The sequence below is a fragment of the Penicillium canariense genome, assembly GCF_028826845.1.
Source record: "Penicillium canariense strain IBT 26290 chromosome Unknown utg000002l_segment0_segment0, whole genome shotgun sequence".
NCBI classification, from domain to species: Eukaryota; Fungi; Ascomycota; class Eurotiomycetes; order Eurotiales; family Aspergillaceae; genus Penicillium; species Penicillium canariense.
The window spans coordinates 2,295,488-2,313,775 of NW_026622729.1; the positions used below are offsets into that span (position 1 = coordinate 2,295,488).

Here is an 18,288-nt window from a genome sequence, read left to right on the forward strand (position 1 = left end):
TGCATCTCCAAAGCACTGACGTTTCCTGAAGCGAAGATCACTCCATGCATTTCGAACAACTGCTCACCAATGGCAGCAGTTACAGGTTTCCGCCAGGACTCCCTCCTTTGACGCACAAACTTGCTGACCGTTAGGGCCTTTCGATGGCGGTCCCCAGTGCGGGTACTGGAACCGAAGAAGATGATTCAGGGTTAGCGCATCAAAAATACCGGTCAATTGCGGTGATCCATGTGGATACGAGGGCATTCGGGGATCGCCAACCAACCCTCGGAGCCCATGGACCCCTTTCCGTACGTTTACCCCCTCGTTGATCCTAGTCCCGAATGGCCTCGTGGACATATGAATCACCGAAATTGACCGGCATTTTGACGATACACTAACACTGGTTATCTTCTTCGGTTCCAGTACGCGCACTAGAAACCGCCATCGCAAGGCCTTGACGGTCAGCAAGCTTGCCGACCTGCAGTCGACCCTCAACAGCCTCGACCCCTCGAACCTAGACATAGAGACTACCGTGGCCCTCTCCTCCTACCAGATATAGGTCGAAAGGATGAATTCAGGCAACCTCTGGTGAAAGGAGCATCTCTTTCCACCCGCATTCGTGTTTGCAACCTGCACAAGAACGAATGCTGGTGGAAAGAGATGCTCTTTCCCCCACGATACATCCTTAGGAGCGATCACTCCTGCGCGATGGACGTACGCGACACGCAGCTGGGCATCGCCACGGTGGTGTTGGGGAAGTTGGTAATGCGAAAGGGCTCGCTGTTAATGGGTTGGCTTTTAGGAAGGTGATGAAGACGGATGTAGAATAGTAAGAAATCTGAGGCTGTTGCGATGGGGAAGAGAAAAAAAGTGGAGGGTCGGGGAGAAGGGGGTTATTTAAGTTGAATGCCCCGTTTGCACCAGACGATGCCTTCACGATTTCTTTGTTTACGCAGCATCACATGACGCGGTTGTTTACTTGCATCAATCAAGCTCGACGTGTTCCTTCGTCCGCTAGTCACATTCTCTCGGCAGACATCAGCGCCTTTGGAGACGGCGATGACCGTGGGTTTGGCTTGTTGTTTGCCCGCGTCACGAATCGGGCCACCGATCTCCCGACCTACCGCATGGCTGTCGCCCGCCGCAAACAAGTACATCATTGACTGGATGTGCATCTTTGACGAAGATGATTAAGACAGTTGTACCGCCCTGGGGCCTAGTCCACGAGGCAGCCCATTTGTATTCACCTCCCAATGCTTCCAACTTATCAAAATTCTGTTTCGCTAGCTGAAACCTGCGTTGGAGCAGATTGTCGCCACAAGGGCTCGAGAGCGCATCGTGAATTGCCCGGTAGAGCGAAATAATGGTTCTAAGTCTATGTTGCTCCAATCCGTTCCTGTTATCGAACCTCCTAAGCACTCCGGTCGACGAATATAGCACAGGGCATCAATTGATCTGTAGACGAGATTAGCATTGTCTAGTTTTCCTCGGGTTGCATTTATCTATGGGACACACCATCAAACAGTAACGCGGCTTTGCATGTCACCTAGTAATGTTTGAATGACCAAGGAAAGTCTATTGACGCCTTCGACCAGATGTTCTCCATCTTCCCACATAAAGCATAACCGTAACCTCCGGTGCAAATCCTTGCATCCAGAACCTCCTCCTGGAATTGCAAATAGGCCACCATTGCCGACATCGAGATTTTGCGTCTCAAGAGCTTTTTGACACACTTGATTGGCGTCAATGGAGTCAGGTAATTTTACCCAAACGTAATAGCCACCAACTAAAGTAGTCTCTTCAGGACCCTGTGAGAAGGTGACCCCAAGACCAGTCAAGCGCTCTTTGATGGCAGAAACCATTAGCGAGTATCGGCGATGTCCTTCTGGAACCAATTTTGTACTAATGTGTTGCTGCAATGTTCCTGATTCCAAGAGTTCATTGATAAACGTCGAGATCAACTGCGAGGGTGCACCGCCAGATTTTGTTTGGCCACTAGGAGGTGATGTATTAGATAAGGAAATGATGTCAAATGGGGTGAAATGAGCAACTGACGCCTGTGAAATCCCGTAAACAAGGCCTTCGGTGCCTTCCGCCCATCCAACTCGGCACCCAGGACCAAGGAGCTTGCTGAATGAGCCATTGCTCACCACATTTCCGAAGCGGTCCAGCGGCCCACCGTCGAGAGTGCGATCGATATCAACCAGACGCTGTATCTGACTGCCTACTGGCTTCCTGGAGCTTCCAGTCCAAGAAAGGAAGTCATAGACATCGTCGCTGATGATCAAAGCATCGAATTTGCGAGCGAGCCTGACGAGAGCCTCACGCCGTGGGCGCGTCATAACGGTCCCCGAGGGATTGGAAAAACTGGGCACACAGTAAATGATATGCTTGTAAATCTTCCTATGCGATCTGTGCGGTTTGGTCACCTGGTATCACTGGTGAGCGAAGACGTGAAATGAGTATATTGGAAGAAGACATACGTAGCCGTTTGATGAATTTTCATTGGACCCGACAGCGTGATGTCTTTCCAGAGCTGCCTCGAGAGCATGAACATCCATTCCCTCCTCATCTTCCGGTACGGCTCTCATCCGTCCGTCGAATCCTGAATCTTCAAAAGACCGAAAAACCAAATGGTAAGCAGGTTCGACCAGCCATATGAGCTGTGTTTGGAGAGGGTCGGTAAAGACCTGTAGAATGCTGGCCAAATTTTGACTTGCGCCACCCGTGATACAAATTCGGCTGGCAGTAATGGCTTCCCGCGGGCCGTAGAACCCAGTCAGCCATTGCGCAATATTCTGTCTAAGTGGAAAATATCCTTCGTCTGGACCGTAGCCGAAGCCGGCGCCTGATGTAATTTTGTCTGATAGAGCTCTAGCGGCAGCTTCCTGGAAAGACTGGACTGGAATAAGGTCTGGCGCAGGCCATCCTCGAAAGAGGTCGATTGGGCGCAGATTGGCCATGATAATGATGATGATGATGGGGGGAAATCAAAATAGTAGACTGGCTAATAAATAAGCAATCTCATATCGAAAAGGGCATTTTGAGACCCTTTTATACGTTCGGTAGTTTAATTGCTGATGGACCCACCTAACTCGGGTTTGGCAGTTTAAGCGATTAGGCCAATCATATCTTTGGTCAAAATGAGGAACAAGCATGGCCCACAGAAGAGGCTAGGAGAGGAACTCACATCTATTTGAAACGCTAAATTCACAGACATCCTACTCATTGTAAGCGTTACGCAACTTCCAGAGATGTTATCATCCCGGGCACCGCGTTCAGTCCACAGTCGCATCAGTCTTGTGCCCTCCCATACCACACTCCATCAGACAATGGAGGTTTCAACAAAGTCATTTGTGTCCACGGAGGAACACAGTTGGGTTCCAAAATCTCCAAAGAAATGAAATCTGTCGCGTTATTGTTATAAAGTTTGAGAATTTAAATCTTGAATCATTGGACAAAACACGTCCCAAATCGCTGAACGACACATATCAAACTCCATGAAAACGCCGTATGATTGGGATGAGCAAAGAAGCCACAGACCGGCGCCAGAGATTATGCAGAAAGGATAACAGTCAAAAAAGAGATCATTCGCATCACAATCATCACGTTGTTGTCTGATTGCCACGTATAAACGTGGTTCACATGCCATTCAAAAGCCACACCACATTACACGTTATCGTCTTCATAGACGAAAGGAATGTCCCGAATCCGACGGCGATTATATGCAACAAAGTCGCTGTCACCCGGGGGACGCTCATTGCGCGAGTTCGCAGTCAGCATGCTTTGGATGCTCATGCACACACTTTCGACCGTCTGCACTGGAGACCAGCCGGAGGAGCTCAGAAGATCAAGACATATAATACCGTTGCTGTAGATGTGGGGGTGCATGGGAATCGGGCGAGGTGTGTCGGAGGTAGCGGGCAGCTCAATGAACTGGACCTCAGGCGGTTCTGCTGCTATTAGCCCGTGCATAAGAGAGAAGGGCGGTGGAAATCACCAATCGGGTATTTATTCGAAAAGGTGAACTTGAGCCGATATGTCTGGCCTTGGTAGATCGGGTTGTCATCGAGCACCTTGATGTCCATCTGCCACTCTTCCAGGTTATCTGACTTGGCGATCGATACTCCCGGTGGAACATGCTCTTGCAACTAGAGTGAAGCATAAATCATTAGATTTGATCATTAAGCCGTGGTGGCTTTTCAGATGCGTATAGATTGCCGAAAGGTTAAACGGTTACTTAGTGAAACCTGACAGATGAAACGGATATGAGCACAATTAGGGATAGTAGTACCTTCAAGAGCTCCTACAATAGAGGGAATCGAGACGTCAGTAAGTATATTCTCAGAATGAATACTCAGGCGGATATGACTTTCAGCCAACGGATGATGTTCTCACCTTGCTCAAACGCTTGTTGGCGAACATATTTGCCATGGATTCTAGCTTAAAGCCGAGAGTTGCGCTTCGAGAGCGCGGGTGGGGTGAAGGTGGACAGGGTTGATCCAGTGGAGTACGCGGATGAACCAGGACGCGTAACCGATCCCCGCCTGCCGGTACACTCTCAGCCCAAGAGATTTGGAAGAGGGCTATCAGGAAGACGGGACCCCAATGAGATGAAGTAGTACAAAATTGTTCAGAAGCTGATGCAACCTGCGGGGGAGATAAGACTGACTTGCACGTGATCGTCCGCTGCCGCCTACGCCCGGGCGGTGGCTCGATAGTCTCCATCAAGTGCGAACATCGACATCAGGAGTAGAATAGGGGTGCCCTTTCGGAAAGTAAAAACAGGGCATGGAGAATCCAATTCGATAGACTGAACAGAGAAGTCCTAAAGGCACTAAATCTGACTGATTATGTGCAAATTGTATTGACGATGGGGAATCACACGACTATATCCAGAATGAGGGAAATTACAGGGGCATGAACCAGCATCATAGGAAAAATGGCAAAAACATAAAGGAGCAACATCTTAATGATGCGATGACTTCTCACGGGCCTCCCGTTCAACCTTCTCGCGTTCCTCGTTCTCCTTGACCTCGCGGACCTTAGCCAAGACCACCTCTCGGAAGATAGCACCACGGGCAATCTTGCTAAGACTGCGCTTCTTGGTGGTGGGGGCGGGAGAATCGCCATTTTCATCAGACGTAGCAGATGCAGCAGAAGCAGACGCAGCAGACGCAGCAGCTCCGGCGGCGCCCATGTCAACTGCGCTGGGGATATCGTCCTCCTCATCTTCTTCGTGCATCTTAAGGGCTTCGATGCGGTTGGCCAGCTTGACGATCTCAATACCGCGACGAAGACGGGCGCGCGCAATGTAGGTACGGATCTCGGGCAGCAGGTCACGGTCACTGGCAGATTCACCGGTCAGCCACATGTGCTCCAGAGCCTCCTCGGAGGTCACACGCTTGCTGGGGTCTGGTTGAAGAAGGGTGAGGATAAAGTCTTTCGCGTCCTGCGAGACATCCTTCCAATATCGCTCGTGGAAGATGATGCGGCCGGCGCGGCACTCTTCAATCAGATCGGTCAAGTTCTCGGAACGGAAGGGGGAGTATCCACAGAGGAGAGTGTAGGTGATGACGCCCAGCGACCACATGTCAACGGCCTTTCCATGGCCCTGCTTCAGCATGACCTCGGGAGCCGCATAGCCGAAGGATCCCGCCATACTAGTGAGAACTTCGGCCGGGTTGTCCAGCATCTTCGCGATACCAAAGTCGGCAAGCACGAGCTCTGAATCGGCTGCGCGTGTGAGGTAAAGCAGGTTCTCCGGTTTCAAGTCTGCAAGTCTGTTAGGCAAGGTCCAAAATAGGTGATCAGGGAAGCCGACCGCGGTGGACGATGTTGCGCTTATGCAGGTAGTTGACGGCATCAAGCACCTGGCGAATAGTTTGCGAGGCATCCTTTTCAGTGAACTTTCCGTAATCGCAAATTCGATCAAACAGCTCGCCGCCCACGGCTAGTTGTGTGACGATGTAGAATTTGTCCTAGTTTGCGATCAGAACCAATGTGTCCTAGAAAGACGTTTGGAGAAAGACTGACCTTTGACTCGAACCAGTCCACAAAGGAGACGATGTGAGGGTGTGTGAGCTTCTGAAGCATCTCCAGCTCATCGTAAACCATGCCCTCATTCCCGCGGACATTTTTCTTCAGAATGATCTTGACTGCAACCTTCTTGCCATCGTTGGTTTCCGCCTCGCGGACAATACCGTATGTGCCTGCACCAAGAGTACGTCCGAACTTGTAGAGTGACCTAGAAAGAAAACGGTGTGAACAGATGCCGGGTTCGGGTCACATGAAAGGGCCATACTTTTTCTCATAGCTCTCTGGCTGTCCAGACAGCTTGTTCAACATGTTTGCGACTGTAAGATCCATAGGTCAGCAAGCCGAGCCATGGCCAAGGCACACGAAGCGATGATCATTGCGAGGTAAGGCTGAGGGTATAGGCCGATGTGAGAAAGGTACACGCATTGAAGGACCAGACCATCATAATAGAGCATAGACAGAACGACAACCAAGTCCGCGATGCAGTATGCGACCGATAAGACAGGTGTGCAGATGAAGGCCAACATCCCCAAGGACCACTGCCGCCAGTCGTGCCATGTGGTCAAAGCTGAAACAAGCTGGGAAAAAAAAAGCACGGCCGAGCGCAAGGTCCTCGTATACCGCAGAATCCGGAGGCAGGGCCACTCAAAACACCGCAGACGAAATTGACTCACAACTCATGGTGTGGGAATAGGGCTGAATGCACTCTAGGCAACAGGACTCGAATGCGATGGGCTCGAGTGGGCACGGAGGACCCGTTAGGTAGCAAAAGTGGGCTAGGGAAACCCCGCAGCGGAGAGGTCGGCAGAGAGGCAGGAGAGGAGTTGATTTGAATTAACTGGAGGCAGGCCAAGAGGTGATTCAGGGGGAATCTGCCAGGATCGAGGTGTCAGCAGTCGGAAAGACCAGATCTCAGCCGCGAGCGACCAGGCGGGGTTCAAGTGGGCGGGCTCACGGCTCGCCCATCATGACCCGGAGCGCGAGGTGGGGGGAACTGTACCGGTCAAGTATATCGTCTTGGAGGCCTTAAGATGCCCACAGCCAGAGAGGTGGTCGAGGAAGAAGGGAGCTGGGAGAAGCCCAGAGAGCAATGGACATGGAGGAAGGAGGGATGGCTCAGGAGTTCTAGACGCGCGATAAGGCGAGTTGGGGCTGCTCGTAGGGTTTAGTGGGCAGGTGGGCCCTTGGCGTGTTCCAAACGGCTGCTGCACCGCCACAGCTGAAAGCTCCCAAGGCTGATTGCTTGGCCATGGATAGAGAGGGCTGGTCGCACTGGCAACACTGGTAGCCGCGGGGGTTGGTCCAATGGAATGGGCAACGCGGTCGTTCCGTTCCACCTTTCCCTCTCCCAGCCAAGCTCCACGCATATTCTCCGCCCAACTGGACCTGTGCGACAAGGCTGGATGGCGCATCGCCCTTGATACGGTGTATATCGACGGGTGCGCTCGATGTGTCAAACGCGACCAAGAGACAAGGACAAGACCACGGGAAAGTACCAATGAGAGAGCGGGCGTGGAACTTGGAAGGAGGTTGATGTACCTATCGACCAGAATTCAATCCAGCAATAAACCGAAACTTTCCCTCGGCGATCTCGCCCTGCATCTAGGCTGCGAGGAAACCCTTGACGGATCATTCTATCGAGGGTGGTTGCTATCGAGTACCTACCCAGGTACACCGCTAGGGACTGAGTACATTCCAGGTCAAATGTGGACTTTCAATCTCGCCCTCGTCTCTGGTTCGGGAGAGCAACATCCTATCTTGGTTTCTGCTGTTGAAGACGCACGAATTGTGCGCATCCCTGGTCTCGAAATTCCCCCATGCAAAAAGTTCGTAGGATCAATAACGTAGACATGCTGTACTGGGCTGTGCTCGAAGAACGGGGCTGCGCCCCCCAAACAGTCGATTATATAACGAGGCCAACAACGCATACTCCGTACACCGTCATGACAAGGTGCGGTAGAGATTGGTTTTGATCATGCGCAATGTGAAGGCTCCTGTCCGATGTGCAGTAAATCCGGCGCCTCCACCCACAGCCAAGGTGTTCCACGGCAGCGTCATATCCCACGCCCTGCACGTCATCGGCTGGTACATTGCAGCCCGCAATGCATATAAACCCCACAACGAACCAAGTTGACGATTGCTCAACTGTGCAAGCCCCTTGACCAAAAAAAAATAATGTTTTACTTTCTTCTCTACCTCTTCTTGCAGGTCGTGCTGTTCGGGGCCTGGGTGACAGGCACCCTGGACCCATACCAGAAGAGACTCCAAGAAATACTACTTGAAACGATGGGAGAAAACAAGGTGTCCTATGGATTAAAGAGTATGCGGATGGATCCTAGTCGAACAGGACAGCCCTCGTGTGGGAGGAATAGCAATGGACTAACATCGCGGACGTTACACAGAGAGCTTGACTGGCAAAAAGCTCATTGAAGACGAGAACTTCAGCAAGATTCAAGATCAATTAGGCAATCAGCTGGGAGGAGTATTTGGGAAGGGAGGCGTGGGCGACGGCTTGGGCTCTATGCTGAGCAAGGGTCTGTGAACCTGGCAAGCGTGGCCTGGGATGGAGCCACAGCCAGTGGCTTTGAAGCAGGAGAGTAGTTCCTGACGATAGTTGGACTGGTCCCTATGGGGAACTACATTCGATTCATGAATTCCAATTGATTGTACACGTTCAATTAAGGAATTCACATTTCATCGGCCCTTAAAGACACTCCTGGAGCAGACCCACGAGGTGAAATGCCCCGATTATCAGCAATAGGCTCCACATGATCATATCAACGTATCTATTAAGACAGAACGTAGATCCAATAGCCTCACCGATCCAGATACAGCTCATTCAGGACCATGTTGCAAAACTCCTGGTAGTACCGGGCCCCCTTCCAGGTGCTCCGGGGAGACCGCAGTCCCACCGTGTTCCATCCTTCAGCCCGCAAGCGGACAATCCGCTGCTCTTTTGTCTCCCTGATTAGGATGTTGCCAAAGTGGTCCATGATGGGCTCTGGATCTTGCTGGGCTTCGGACTCTTCTCCAGTAGTAACGGGTGAGAAGCTCCAAAAAGAGGCTGCTCGCTGAATCTTTCGGGCGCGGCGAGCTCGCTGGATCTCCGCGACGTGGTCTGCGTGTCTCTGGATGTCAGAGACATTAGTGGTCACCTGTGAGCGGAGGAACTCAACACCGCGGTTGAATTTGATGATCTGTGCCACAACAACGGGTGAGACAGCCTCGGTAGGGTGTTCGTTGCTGCTTTTATTGTTCTTCTTTGGAGGAGTTACGTGGATGTGACCCGAAGAGGAAGAGAGGACTGGCTTGGAGGCGGTAGCGCGAATATTCGATTTGCTGCGGTCGATGTTCAGTTGACTTGCTGAGATAGCCTGCAAAGGGAGTGGAGGAGTGCGGGGTCTGCCTGCACTCTTTCTCGAAGTGTTCAGGTTCATAATTGTCGGGGTCTCGCATGAGGTTGATTTACACGATGCTTTCTGAATGCGAAGCGGTGCCGGCATCAGAGCTTCCGTCTTGATTGGGTCTGTAGACTTTGCCTTGGCGGTGATCTTGTCAGGACTTAGCATGACGCGGAAAAGCACGTTGTTTTTCAATGTGGCCCTAGGAGCCGCCATTGGCTTGGTCAGAGACAGCATGAATGGAGTTTGGTATTCGTTGTCGTGGTCTGAGATGAACGGGTCCTCCTCATTGGAAGCGAGGGAAACATCGATCATACGCGATAAACTCCGGGCGAGGGAGTCTTGCAGAGGGGAGCGATGCTGAAGACCATCAAATACGAGAAGGAGGCTTCCAGGTGTCAGAGGCGAAGCTGACAATGACACAGAGGTAGGGCTCGTGGGCGGGGTCAGGTAAGCCATGGACGATTTTGGCAGAGGAATGGAAGCTGGAAGCGTAGAGGCACAATCCAGGAACGAGTCCAGGGCTGCGTGGAGAGTGGAGACTTTATTGGCAGAGTAGAGATGGGCCGCCTGGCCAAGCAACTCGTAGGAGATAGCCGTGTAGAACGACAGGTAGGCTTTGTAGATGGGGTGAATCTGGACAGAACGAATTTAGTTCCATGTCTTCTGAAAGGCACCGGGATAAACGACACAGACAGTCCTTTTGGCCGTCATCATGATATCGGCAGCGTGAGCGGCACACTGTTTGTATTGCTGCTGGAGATAGAGACGCTTGACCTCCATCAAGGCCATCTTCCACTCCTGTGGGGTCTTGGGTGGTGGAGGGGAGGAAGGAAAGGCAAAAGATGCCGCGGAGATTCGGGTGGAAAAGCCGCCCAGCATGATGAGCGCAATGCAATAGAGACTTGGGTGGGTAGGATGATGTCTGGGTCGACGAGGCGAGGCCCAATGGGTGTGGAGGTTACCTTGAGGAGGGGGGATGTTGGATCACGAAGAGCGTGGACGTGTCTAGACACGCTTGGAGGAGCATCACAAGAGACGACAACAATGCTTACGGTCCTAAATCGGAAGATTAAGGACACCACGTCATCTAAGCCACGTCAAGGGGATAGATGACCTTACATTTAATGTAGGATACTTTCTGTCTGCTTGTGCCATTCCACCAGACATTAGAGCCCACGAAGATGAGAAAGGCTCGGTATCAACTGTCTTCATAAGCTCGAATAGAATCATATTTTTTAACTTGAAGAGAATCGCCATGTTCGCATCATAATGGCAGGTGGCTCGTTTGATGGACTCCCCGTGATGCGTGCTCTGTGAGCAAAATACGTTGCAAATCAGATGCGAAAAAGACGTACGGTGGTTGTAGCGTTATAGACTATTGAGTTCATGATATTCTTTGTTCCTAAATGCCAATATGTGAACGCTGACGTGAATAAAATTCCATGATTGTTCCCAGATAAGAACAAGAACCGGAAAAACAGTTATTGGGCCCTCTCAGCAGTGTGGTTAGCCTCGTCCGCCTGCTGTTCAGGACTGGCTCTCGAAAGTGCCTCTCCAGTCGCAGAAAGGGCACCTAGGAAGTCACCTAGCAGACGATCCAGCTCTGCAGTCATAGTAGCATCGTCAGCTCCCTCCATCAAGCTCTCCATGTTGGGCGGAATGACAAATGGAAACGAAATGGCACCCGGCTCAGACTTCCCGAGAGTGGTCCCTGATACAATATCTAGACGGGCAGTCTGCAAAGGCTCCTCGTAGATAGGGGAGCCTGGCTCCGAGACAGAGGGAGCCGTACCTCCGGGGCTTCCATGTACTGGAATGGCGGTAGGAAGCGGAAGTACATCGTCTTCAGACTCCACATCATCGTGCCCCTTCCATAATGAGTGGCCCTCTTCTTCATCAGGACCAGGCCCATCGAGCACCCCCGCTGACTCTGAATCTTCATCCGTAGTTGATCCAGTCAGCGTCGGAAAGTCCGAGTCAAAGGAGGCTGGTTGGGGCGAGACGCCCTGCGGGGTGGTTGGGCGATCAAAACGGAACGGGTCATAGTCGGAATCTGACATAGTGGAGGTATGGGAGGCAGAGGTAGATGGGCGGGAGTCGACTGGCTCGTCGGTAGGCTGCCGCTGGAGAGGGGCGACTGGCGCTCGGATGGTATCATGACGGTCGGACTCATTGTTGGTATTTGTCTCCTCCGGCTGTGCTGACATGACAGGGAATGTCCACTGCATCGTGGCGCGCTTTTCGGCTTGGAAGGATTCTTCCTGGATTGGCTCTCGCGCTGGTGTCTCCTCAGGCGCTGCTTTTTCCTCCTCCTTTGCCTCCTCCTCTGCCGGCAAAAATACCGGGAACTTCCAATCCATAGTAGGAGGCCGAGGGCCGGATGGGGCTTGGAAGCTCTCGTCTTGACTGTCGCCACCTTCCGCCTCGCTGCCAGATGACTGTGAACTAGTTTCATTCGAGTTGCGATGAAGTCGTAAACTCGATCGGTTCGCACGGATGGTATCCGCATCGGCCAATTGGAATGGCTGTGCGGATGGTGCGCCAGCTGCATAGTGCGATGAATCAAACGAACCGATGTCGATGTCTATGAACGTCGATGTCACAGAGGAGCGATCGGTCTCGGTGCGCAGAGGTAGGTCTGATGATGGCTGAGGAGGCTGGATAGGGACAAAGTCGTTCTTCGTCTCATATTTGTAGCTCGGCTTCTCCTCATCAAAGAGGCCTTCCATTGCTGCCGCACCTCGTCGCACCCGCTCGTCGAAATTGGCTTTTTGCTCCTGGTCCAGGTCGGTGTCAGAAGCATCTTCGTTGGAATCATGTTCCGAAGTCGGGGTAGTCGGGCTGATGGCTTCTTCCATCTCAGCCAGCGAAGCTGCGATTTGATCTAGATCAATGACCGAAAACCGTCGCTCAAAGCCATCTGTGGTGCTGAAGTTCCAATCATCGTCCGACTCGTCGGTACCTGGAAGTTCGGCGGCGGCAGCGCCCCCGGGGTGAAACAGAGACATACGCTGGCCTCCTCGTTGTGACCACTGGTAGTAATTCCTCACAAGCTCGCCTACAGATGATGTGGGATATTCCTCGTCAGTTCCGGCAATGTAGGGATGGGCCAATATGTCAGCCATCGTGGGGCGACTGGCAGGATTGGAGTCCAACGCGAATGCAATCAGCTCCTTTAGCCCCTCGCTGTAATTGTTGCTATCAAGTTTAGGAGTATTTCGGTTGAGCTGTCGTCCGATTTGCATACGTTCACGAAGGCCAGAGTTGGGTGGGTTTCCCGTTGCGAATTCAAACAGTGTGCAGCCATACGCCCACACATCAATCTAGCCGAGTCAGTAAGTCTAGCAAGGAGATATGACCTAGGTATTCGCTCACTTCACTACCGTATTTATGGGCCTCCCCACGGGTTGCAAACATTTCTGGTGGCATCCAGTGAGGTGTTCCGATCCAGGTGGATCGCTTGTCCCGCTGTGATTGAAGAACACCTGCTACACCGAAGTCGCAAATCTCTAATCGTCCTTCTTCATGTATGAGAATGTTTGCAGCTATAGAATATATGTCAGCACCATGTCCCAAGGGTATTGCTCAAGACTACCGTACCTTTGACGTCGCGATGTATGATGCCAGCTTCGTGAATCGCGTGTAACCCGACGGCCAGCTCGCGTGCGATGGGAATGATGAATTTCTCATCAAGTTTGTCACTTGTTGCCCGCATCTACAACACATGAATTGAGTGATCTGTAGTGAGGGAAAAGGAAAGAAACATACCAGTGTCCGCACGCTTCCTCCAGGACAATATTCGCAAACCAACCACAGTTGGGAGTGGATGGAAATGGCTTCAATGATCTCGTTGATGTTCTTCGCTCCTGCGTCCTTTACTTGTTTCATCACCTTGGTTTCATGAATGAAGTCCTTGATAGACTCATCCCTGAAATCACGTAATGACTTGTAGTCGAGCGAGTCGATGTCGAGAACTTTGATGGCTACGAGCCGACCGGAAGGTATCCCACGGCCTTTGTAAACTCGTCCATAGGCACCCTTGCCAATCAGTTCTTCAAACTCATATGGTGGCACATCCGTCTTTGCACGACGACACATCTCCTTCACAGCTGTTCCCTGCTCTCGTGCCAATTTGATTGCTTCCGCCTTGTGCCTGGTGATCGCTGCCATGGCAGACGATGGGTCCAGAAACCGAGATTCTCGAGACTCCATTTTGGTTCGCTTCTTTAAATGCGGGGTCGAGTAACGTTAGGAAGGAGAATTTGAGAAGATAAAAAGAAAATTGATGACAAGCACTTCATCAGGCTGCTCTAGAGCTTGTTCGTGGCCCGTCGCTGCTTGAAGATATCAGGAAGGCGTAGCTTGGAGGTGCTTGTAGCAATTTTCTTTTGCAGGCGGCGACGAGGCAGAGGGGAGGGTGAAGGAGGAAGGCGAGGCGATGAAGAAGAGATGGGGGGTGACGAATACTCAGGGGACGACGTCACAAGGAATTGACGGTGAGAGAAAGGAGTTGGGAAGGGTCCAAGAAATGAGAGTGGCAGCGTGGGGGGAGTAGTTGGGTCTTTTCGTCGGCTTTGACTTGGAGTAGCTGGTGGGTTCGCCTTGATATCTGTGTGAAACACAGAGCTATTTTCTGACTCCGTAGCAATGCTATTTTGCCGAGTGGTCACAGTCTCACAGTTCACATCCAGTGGAAAATGTTCAACGAGTTGCTTGTAAGACTGACTGAGTGTGCGTCCGGGAATTTTCACATCCAGGGGCGAGGCGAGGTTTTCAGGAGTCCCGGGGATTTCACTGGATTCTCTGAAAGAGCTGTCTGTCTCGTCTGCACTGCTGTAATAGTCTGAAGGGCTATATGAGCTCGCAAATGCCGGCTTGAAATCAGGCCTGGAAGACAGGGCTGCTTCCTCTTGCAGATGGTCAAGCAGATCTGATAGAAGGATGCTGGAGTCACTGGGAGTGTCTGGTAGGAGGCCAGTATCTACTTCCTCGGGCGATGGCTCCTCGTCAGGTTGAATAGTCTCATAGGGTCCACAATCCGACGGCTCAATCTTCGGTAGCTGGAAGCGGGTAGCTGAGTCCCTGGTTGAGGTCAGAGAGTGATTAATTGCAGGAACAGCCAGGCAATACTGACGTAAGTAAGGCAAAAGAAGAGGCCGTACGACCAGGCTTCTTCGTTTCAAAGTTGAGAGATGGACGGCGGCCTGATCCGTGTTGACGCAGGCTGCTGGGCAGCCTTGAGGAGCCTGAGCCGGGTGAGTCGAGATATCGAACCAAATTAGCTCTGGAGCTCGGTGAAATACGAAGTGACTCCGCCGGAGACCGGTCTGAGGGAGAATCAGTCATTGCATCATTTGTTTGAAAGACACATTTGCATTCAGCGTCGCCCGCGCAAAGTGAAGGAGTTGGCAGATGGTGAGAGTGAAGGGGAAAAAGGTAAGGGTGGGAATGGAAAAGGTGTAACAGGAGGGAGAGGGCGTAGGGGGTTGTCTCAGCGAACATTATACGAGAAGCCAAAGTCAGCTTACCCAGCAGCACCAAAGGAGTACCTTCACACGAGCAGATCGATCGTAACCGCGCCAATTGGTGCGATATGACTATTGCACGAGTTTCCCAGGTATTCCGGAGTCATTCAATGCTTAGTCAAGAATAACCCAATATAGTCTACTCAAGACCGATGATCGAAGCTCATCTGCTCTCATCCCGCGATGTCCTGGCCGTATCACGTCGTGTTCATTGCTGTTGGCGGTGGAGGCAACACAGTAACTGGCACGTGACTGTGCATGTCTTTTATGCCTGAGGCATTAATCTTGGTGCCACAAGAAGTACTCCTGCAACGAGCTATCACGCTTTTAGTCGTCTACATCACACCATGTGGCTCTGAAGGTAAGATGCTGTTCTGTGCTGGCCATACATGGCTCAGAAAATCCTGCTAGTGGCCAAATGTCTATCTCTAGACCTCGGCTGAGGCTTCATTATCACACCGTAGATTTCTTTTTTCCATGTCGGCGGCGAACCAACTGCGCATTCGAAACGAGAGTTGATGCCAATTACGTGTTGAATGCGAAGTGTGAAGGAGTGGTCTGCCAGATTGCACAGAAAGCCACATGAAAACTCAAAAACGTCTATCACACATGCAATTAGTGCTATAATGGGCCGAAATTCCCTTTGAACAGCGCTATCCACAAAGGCAACTTCCTGCTGTCTAATAAAGGCCAATGCTAGGTACATCTATCCAGAAACCCCCATAAATGCGCATAATGAGCCGTCAATTTCAGTATTCACAGACCGAACTGGTCGCGCAGGCACTTTGCAAACCTGGCGATGGCTTCGTCGATCTTCTCCGATGATGCTGCGGCATAGGTCGCGCGGAAGAACATCTTCTCCATAACGGCCGAGCTGTCGGCCTTGAACCAGCTGCCGCGTGACAAGAGAACCTGGTGATCCACAGCAGACAAAAAGATCTCCTCTTCAATCGCCTCGCGGGTCTTACCGGCGGCAACGCCAGGGTGCTTGTGCCAATCAATCTCGATCCAGTGCTAGCAAACAGTTAGTCAGATTCTGGATACTGATAGACGCCGAAAATTATAACTTACGAACATGCCTGCCGCAGGAGGCACCCAGTGGGCAATCTCGGTAGGTAGATGCTTCTCACAAGAGTGAAGCAGCGCATCGCGGCGGTCGGTATACTGCAAACGCAGGTTGATGAGCCAGTCCAGATATCCGGAATGGCCCCAGTGCTCGTCCAAGAGCTTGAACAAAACAATTTGGGATATACCGCTAGGGTTCTGCGAGGAAACCTCGAAGTTGCGGATAAAACGCTCAATCATCTGCTCGGATGCAACGATCCACCCAACTCGAGTACCAGGGGCAACGACCTTCGAGAAGGACTCCAATCGGCACACACGGCCGTCAACGTCCAGGCTCAGGAAAGAGGGAACAAGAGACTTGATGAACTCCTCGTGGTTAGCGGGAGGGGGCGGTGCGGCAGCACCCTGGCCGACATAAGGCTGCATCTGCAGGAAGTAGTAGGGCTCATCTTCGACGATGTAGATATCGTGCTTCTGTGCGACCTTATAGACGGCCTTACGGCGTTCGGCCGACAGGGTGGCACCAGTGGGGTTCTGTCCTGTGGGGATTGTGTACAATACATAAGGCTTGCGCGCGCCGCGATCCTTCTCGTCCCAGTTGCTCAGGATTTCATCCATGGCCTCCGGGATGAGACCTTCTTCGTCGATGGGGATACCGACTGCCTTCAGCCCCAGCGGGAAAGCGGTTTCGGCAGCACTAGCAAAGGTATATTCCTCCATAAGAATGTGATCGCCACGCTCAGTTAGTAAACGGAGTGCTGTATCCCAAGCATAAGTGCTACCAGCAGTCATGGTGCATTGCCAGTCGGAGTATGGGGGTTGTGGATGATCTTCCAGTGTCAGTATCATCTAGCAAGTTCAAGGCTACACCCCACATACCTCGGTGTGCTCAGTGATGAATCGGAGTAGTTGGGCAGCTCCAGTAGCCTGGCCATAGTTGAGCGCAATTTCGAGATCTGAAGACCAGAGTCGTTAGTGCCGTCTAAAGGCCAATTGACTAACGTAATAATAACCACGAACCATAAAGACTAGAGCCTTCCCTGATATCGTTCTTTCCAGCGCGTACAACCGAGCCGGACTTTTGGGTAGCTTCAGGAGAGAACCCTGGTGGATTAGGGACCTTGATGTCGATGTGTTCAAAGGGAAAGTATTCAGGAGAGGGCAGGCCACCACCAAGAGAGATTATGCCTTCAAATTGATATCAGTAACACGCATTCTCTCAAAAATTCTTATAAAAGGTAATCGCACCTGGGTTCTTGAGGTATTGAGCAGCAGACTTCAGGGTAGAAGCCTATTAATGGCATCAATATAAACATTTGCCCTGAAAGGTTAAAACATAGGTTCCGAAGCACACACCTTCCGAGACTTGGCCTCAGTGGATAGGAAGTCTATACTCAATAGGTCAACAAGTGTCGATCATGGCAGAATGCATTTTAGACATACGATCAAAACGCTTCGCCTTCGGCTTAGTATAGCAAGCCTATAACACCCAAGAAAGAACCTCATCAGCACTACTGTATTCTCACATTTCCTTCTCGCATTTTCCAGCCCTCTGAATCTGCAAGTATCATACCGGACTCTTGAACATATCACTGCTGCATGCCGCCGCAATGCCGGTGGGCATCTTTGCCATCTTTTCGCGCCACGCCGGGACGCCATTGACCGTCAACGGGTCTGGAATAGGCACAGCCGAAGTATCAGTAACCCCCACCATGTCAACATCCAGCGGCGCAGGCGGGCTCATGTCGTGAACGTGTGGGTAGAACAGGTAGGCACCGGGGTATATTTCTGTGTGCGTGGGATGCGCGAGGCGGTGTCGTTTCGGTGCGAATACAGCAGGGCTAACTGGGTGTTATGAGGAGCGCAGAGCTGAGATGAGAAGCACACAGTTGCGTGAAGAAGAGAAGAGTGACGCCAACGTTGAAGTGGTGGTGGAGGCGAACTGGAGCAGACGGCGGAATTTACAACTGTGATATCCACCCGGCAGCGCGGATCCGATTGGGACGCATGACTCATCAATGCAGCCCAAATATCCAGACTTTGGAGAACCTTGATACAGGGGAGCCAGTAGCCATCTACGCTGTGGATTTCTCTTATCTAATTTTGTCTGCGCAGGGTTGTTGCTGGTGGACAAAGAAGCCCTGCAGCGGCGACCTTGTCATGTGTAGGGCGTAGGGTGCGCAGGCGATGGAGGGGTACTATACGGCACGATACCGGCAAATTGCTATGAACGGGGCGCGAATGGGCGGTGTACAGGGTGCGATACTGTTATC

General features: G+C 51.7%; 9 protein-coding genes across 9 annotated transcripts; 2 read left to right on the forward strand and 7 right to left on the reverse strand.

Moving 5' to 3' along the window:
* Positions 1-1,499: 1,499 nt before the first annotated feature.
* Positions 1,500-2,945, reverse strand: N7482_004032 (aminotransferase-like domain-containing protein; the record flags this gene model as incomplete). Its single annotated transcript, XM_056686157.1, has 2 exons — positions 1,500-2,411; positions 2,466-2,945. The coding sequence occupies 2 exons, from the start codon at positions 2,943-2,945 to the stop codon at positions 1,500-1,502; spliced, it is 1,392 nt and encodes a 463-aa protein (XP_056544899.1).
* Positions 2,946-3,651: 706 nt separating this feature from the next.
* On the reverse strand, positions 3,652-4,407 carry N7482_004033 (ubiquitin-conjugating enzyme E2; the record flags this gene model as incomplete). The annotated part of the gene is made up of 4 exons (XM_056686158.1): positions 3,652-3,935; positions 3,983-4,133; positions 4,277-4,288; positions 4,381-4,407. 4 exons carry the CDS (start codon positions 4,405-4,407, stop codon positions 3,652-3,654), a joined length of 474 nt encoding a protein of 157 aa, XP_056544900.1.
* A 544-nt stretch (positions 4,408-4,951) lies between these two features.
* On the reverse strand, positions 4,952-6,330 carry N7482_004034 (serine/threonine-protein kinase; the record flags this gene model as incomplete). The annotated part of the gene is made up of 4 exons (XM_056686159.1): positions 4,952-5,757; positions 5,807-5,963; positions 6,019-6,229; positions 6,287-6,330. The coding sequence occupies 4 exons, from the start codon at positions 6,328-6,330 to the stop codon at positions 4,952-4,954; spliced, it is 1,218 nt and encodes a 405-aa protein (XP_056544901.1).
* Positions 6,331-6,369: 39 nt separating this feature from the next.
* On the forward strand, positions 6,370-6,690 carry N7482_004035 (uncharacterized protein; the record flags this gene model as incomplete). Its single annotated transcript, XM_056686160.1, has 2 exons — positions 6,370-6,404; positions 6,483-6,690. 2 exons carry the CDS (start codon positions 6,370-6,372, stop codon positions 6,688-6,690), a joined length of 243 nt encoding a protein of 80 aa, XP_056544902.1.
* A 1,506-nt stretch (positions 6,691-8,196) lies between these two features.
* Positions 8,197-8,563, forward strand: N7482_004036 (uncharacterized protein; the record flags this gene model as incomplete). The annotated part of the gene is made up of 2 exons (XM_056686161.1): positions 8,197-8,341; positions 8,424-8,563. 2 exons carry the CDS (start codon positions 8,197-8,199, stop codon positions 8,561-8,563), a joined length of 285 nt encoding a protein of 94 aa, XP_056544903.1.
* Positions 8,564-8,837: 274 nt separating this feature from the next.
* On the reverse strand, positions 8,838-10,304 carry N7482_004037 (uncharacterized protein; the record flags this gene model as incomplete). Its single annotated transcript, XM_056686162.1, has 2 exons — positions 8,838-10,058; positions 10,119-10,304. 2 exons carry the CDS (start codon positions 10,302-10,304, stop codon positions 8,838-8,840), a joined length of 1,407 nt encoding a protein of 468 aa, XP_056544904.1.
* Positions 10,305-10,906: 602 nt separating this feature from the next.
* Positions 10,907-13,637, reverse strand: N7482_004038 (putative serine/threonine protein kinase; the record flags this gene model as incomplete). The annotated part of the gene is made up of 4 exons (XM_056686163.1): positions 10,907-12,748; positions 12,801-12,970; positions 13,026-13,140; positions 13,194-13,637. 4 exons carry the CDS (start codon positions 13,635-13,637, stop codon positions 10,907-10,909), a joined length of 2,571 nt encoding a protein of 856 aa, XP_056544905.1.
* Positions 13,638-13,735: 98 nt separating this feature from the next.
* Positions 13,736-14,771, reverse strand: N7482_004039 (uncharacterized protein; the record flags this gene model as incomplete). The annotated part of the gene is made up of 2 exons (XM_056686164.1): positions 13,736-14,499; positions 14,588-14,771. 2 exons carry the CDS (start codon positions 14,769-14,771, stop codon positions 13,736-13,738), a joined length of 948 nt encoding a protein of 315 aa, XP_056544906.1.
* A 935-nt stretch (positions 14,772-15,706) lies between these two features.
* On the reverse strand, positions 15,707-17,858 carry N7482_004040 (aminotransferase-like domain-containing protein; the record flags this gene model as incomplete). The annotated part of the gene is made up of 5 exons (XM_056686165.1): positions 15,707-15,964; positions 16,022-16,864; positions 16,895-16,971; positions 17,036-17,203; positions 17,594-17,858. Coding segments are annotated over 5 exons (1,611 nt in total), but the record flags the coding sequence as incomplete, so codon positions are not given.
* Positions 17,859-18,288: the final 430 nt, after the last annotated feature.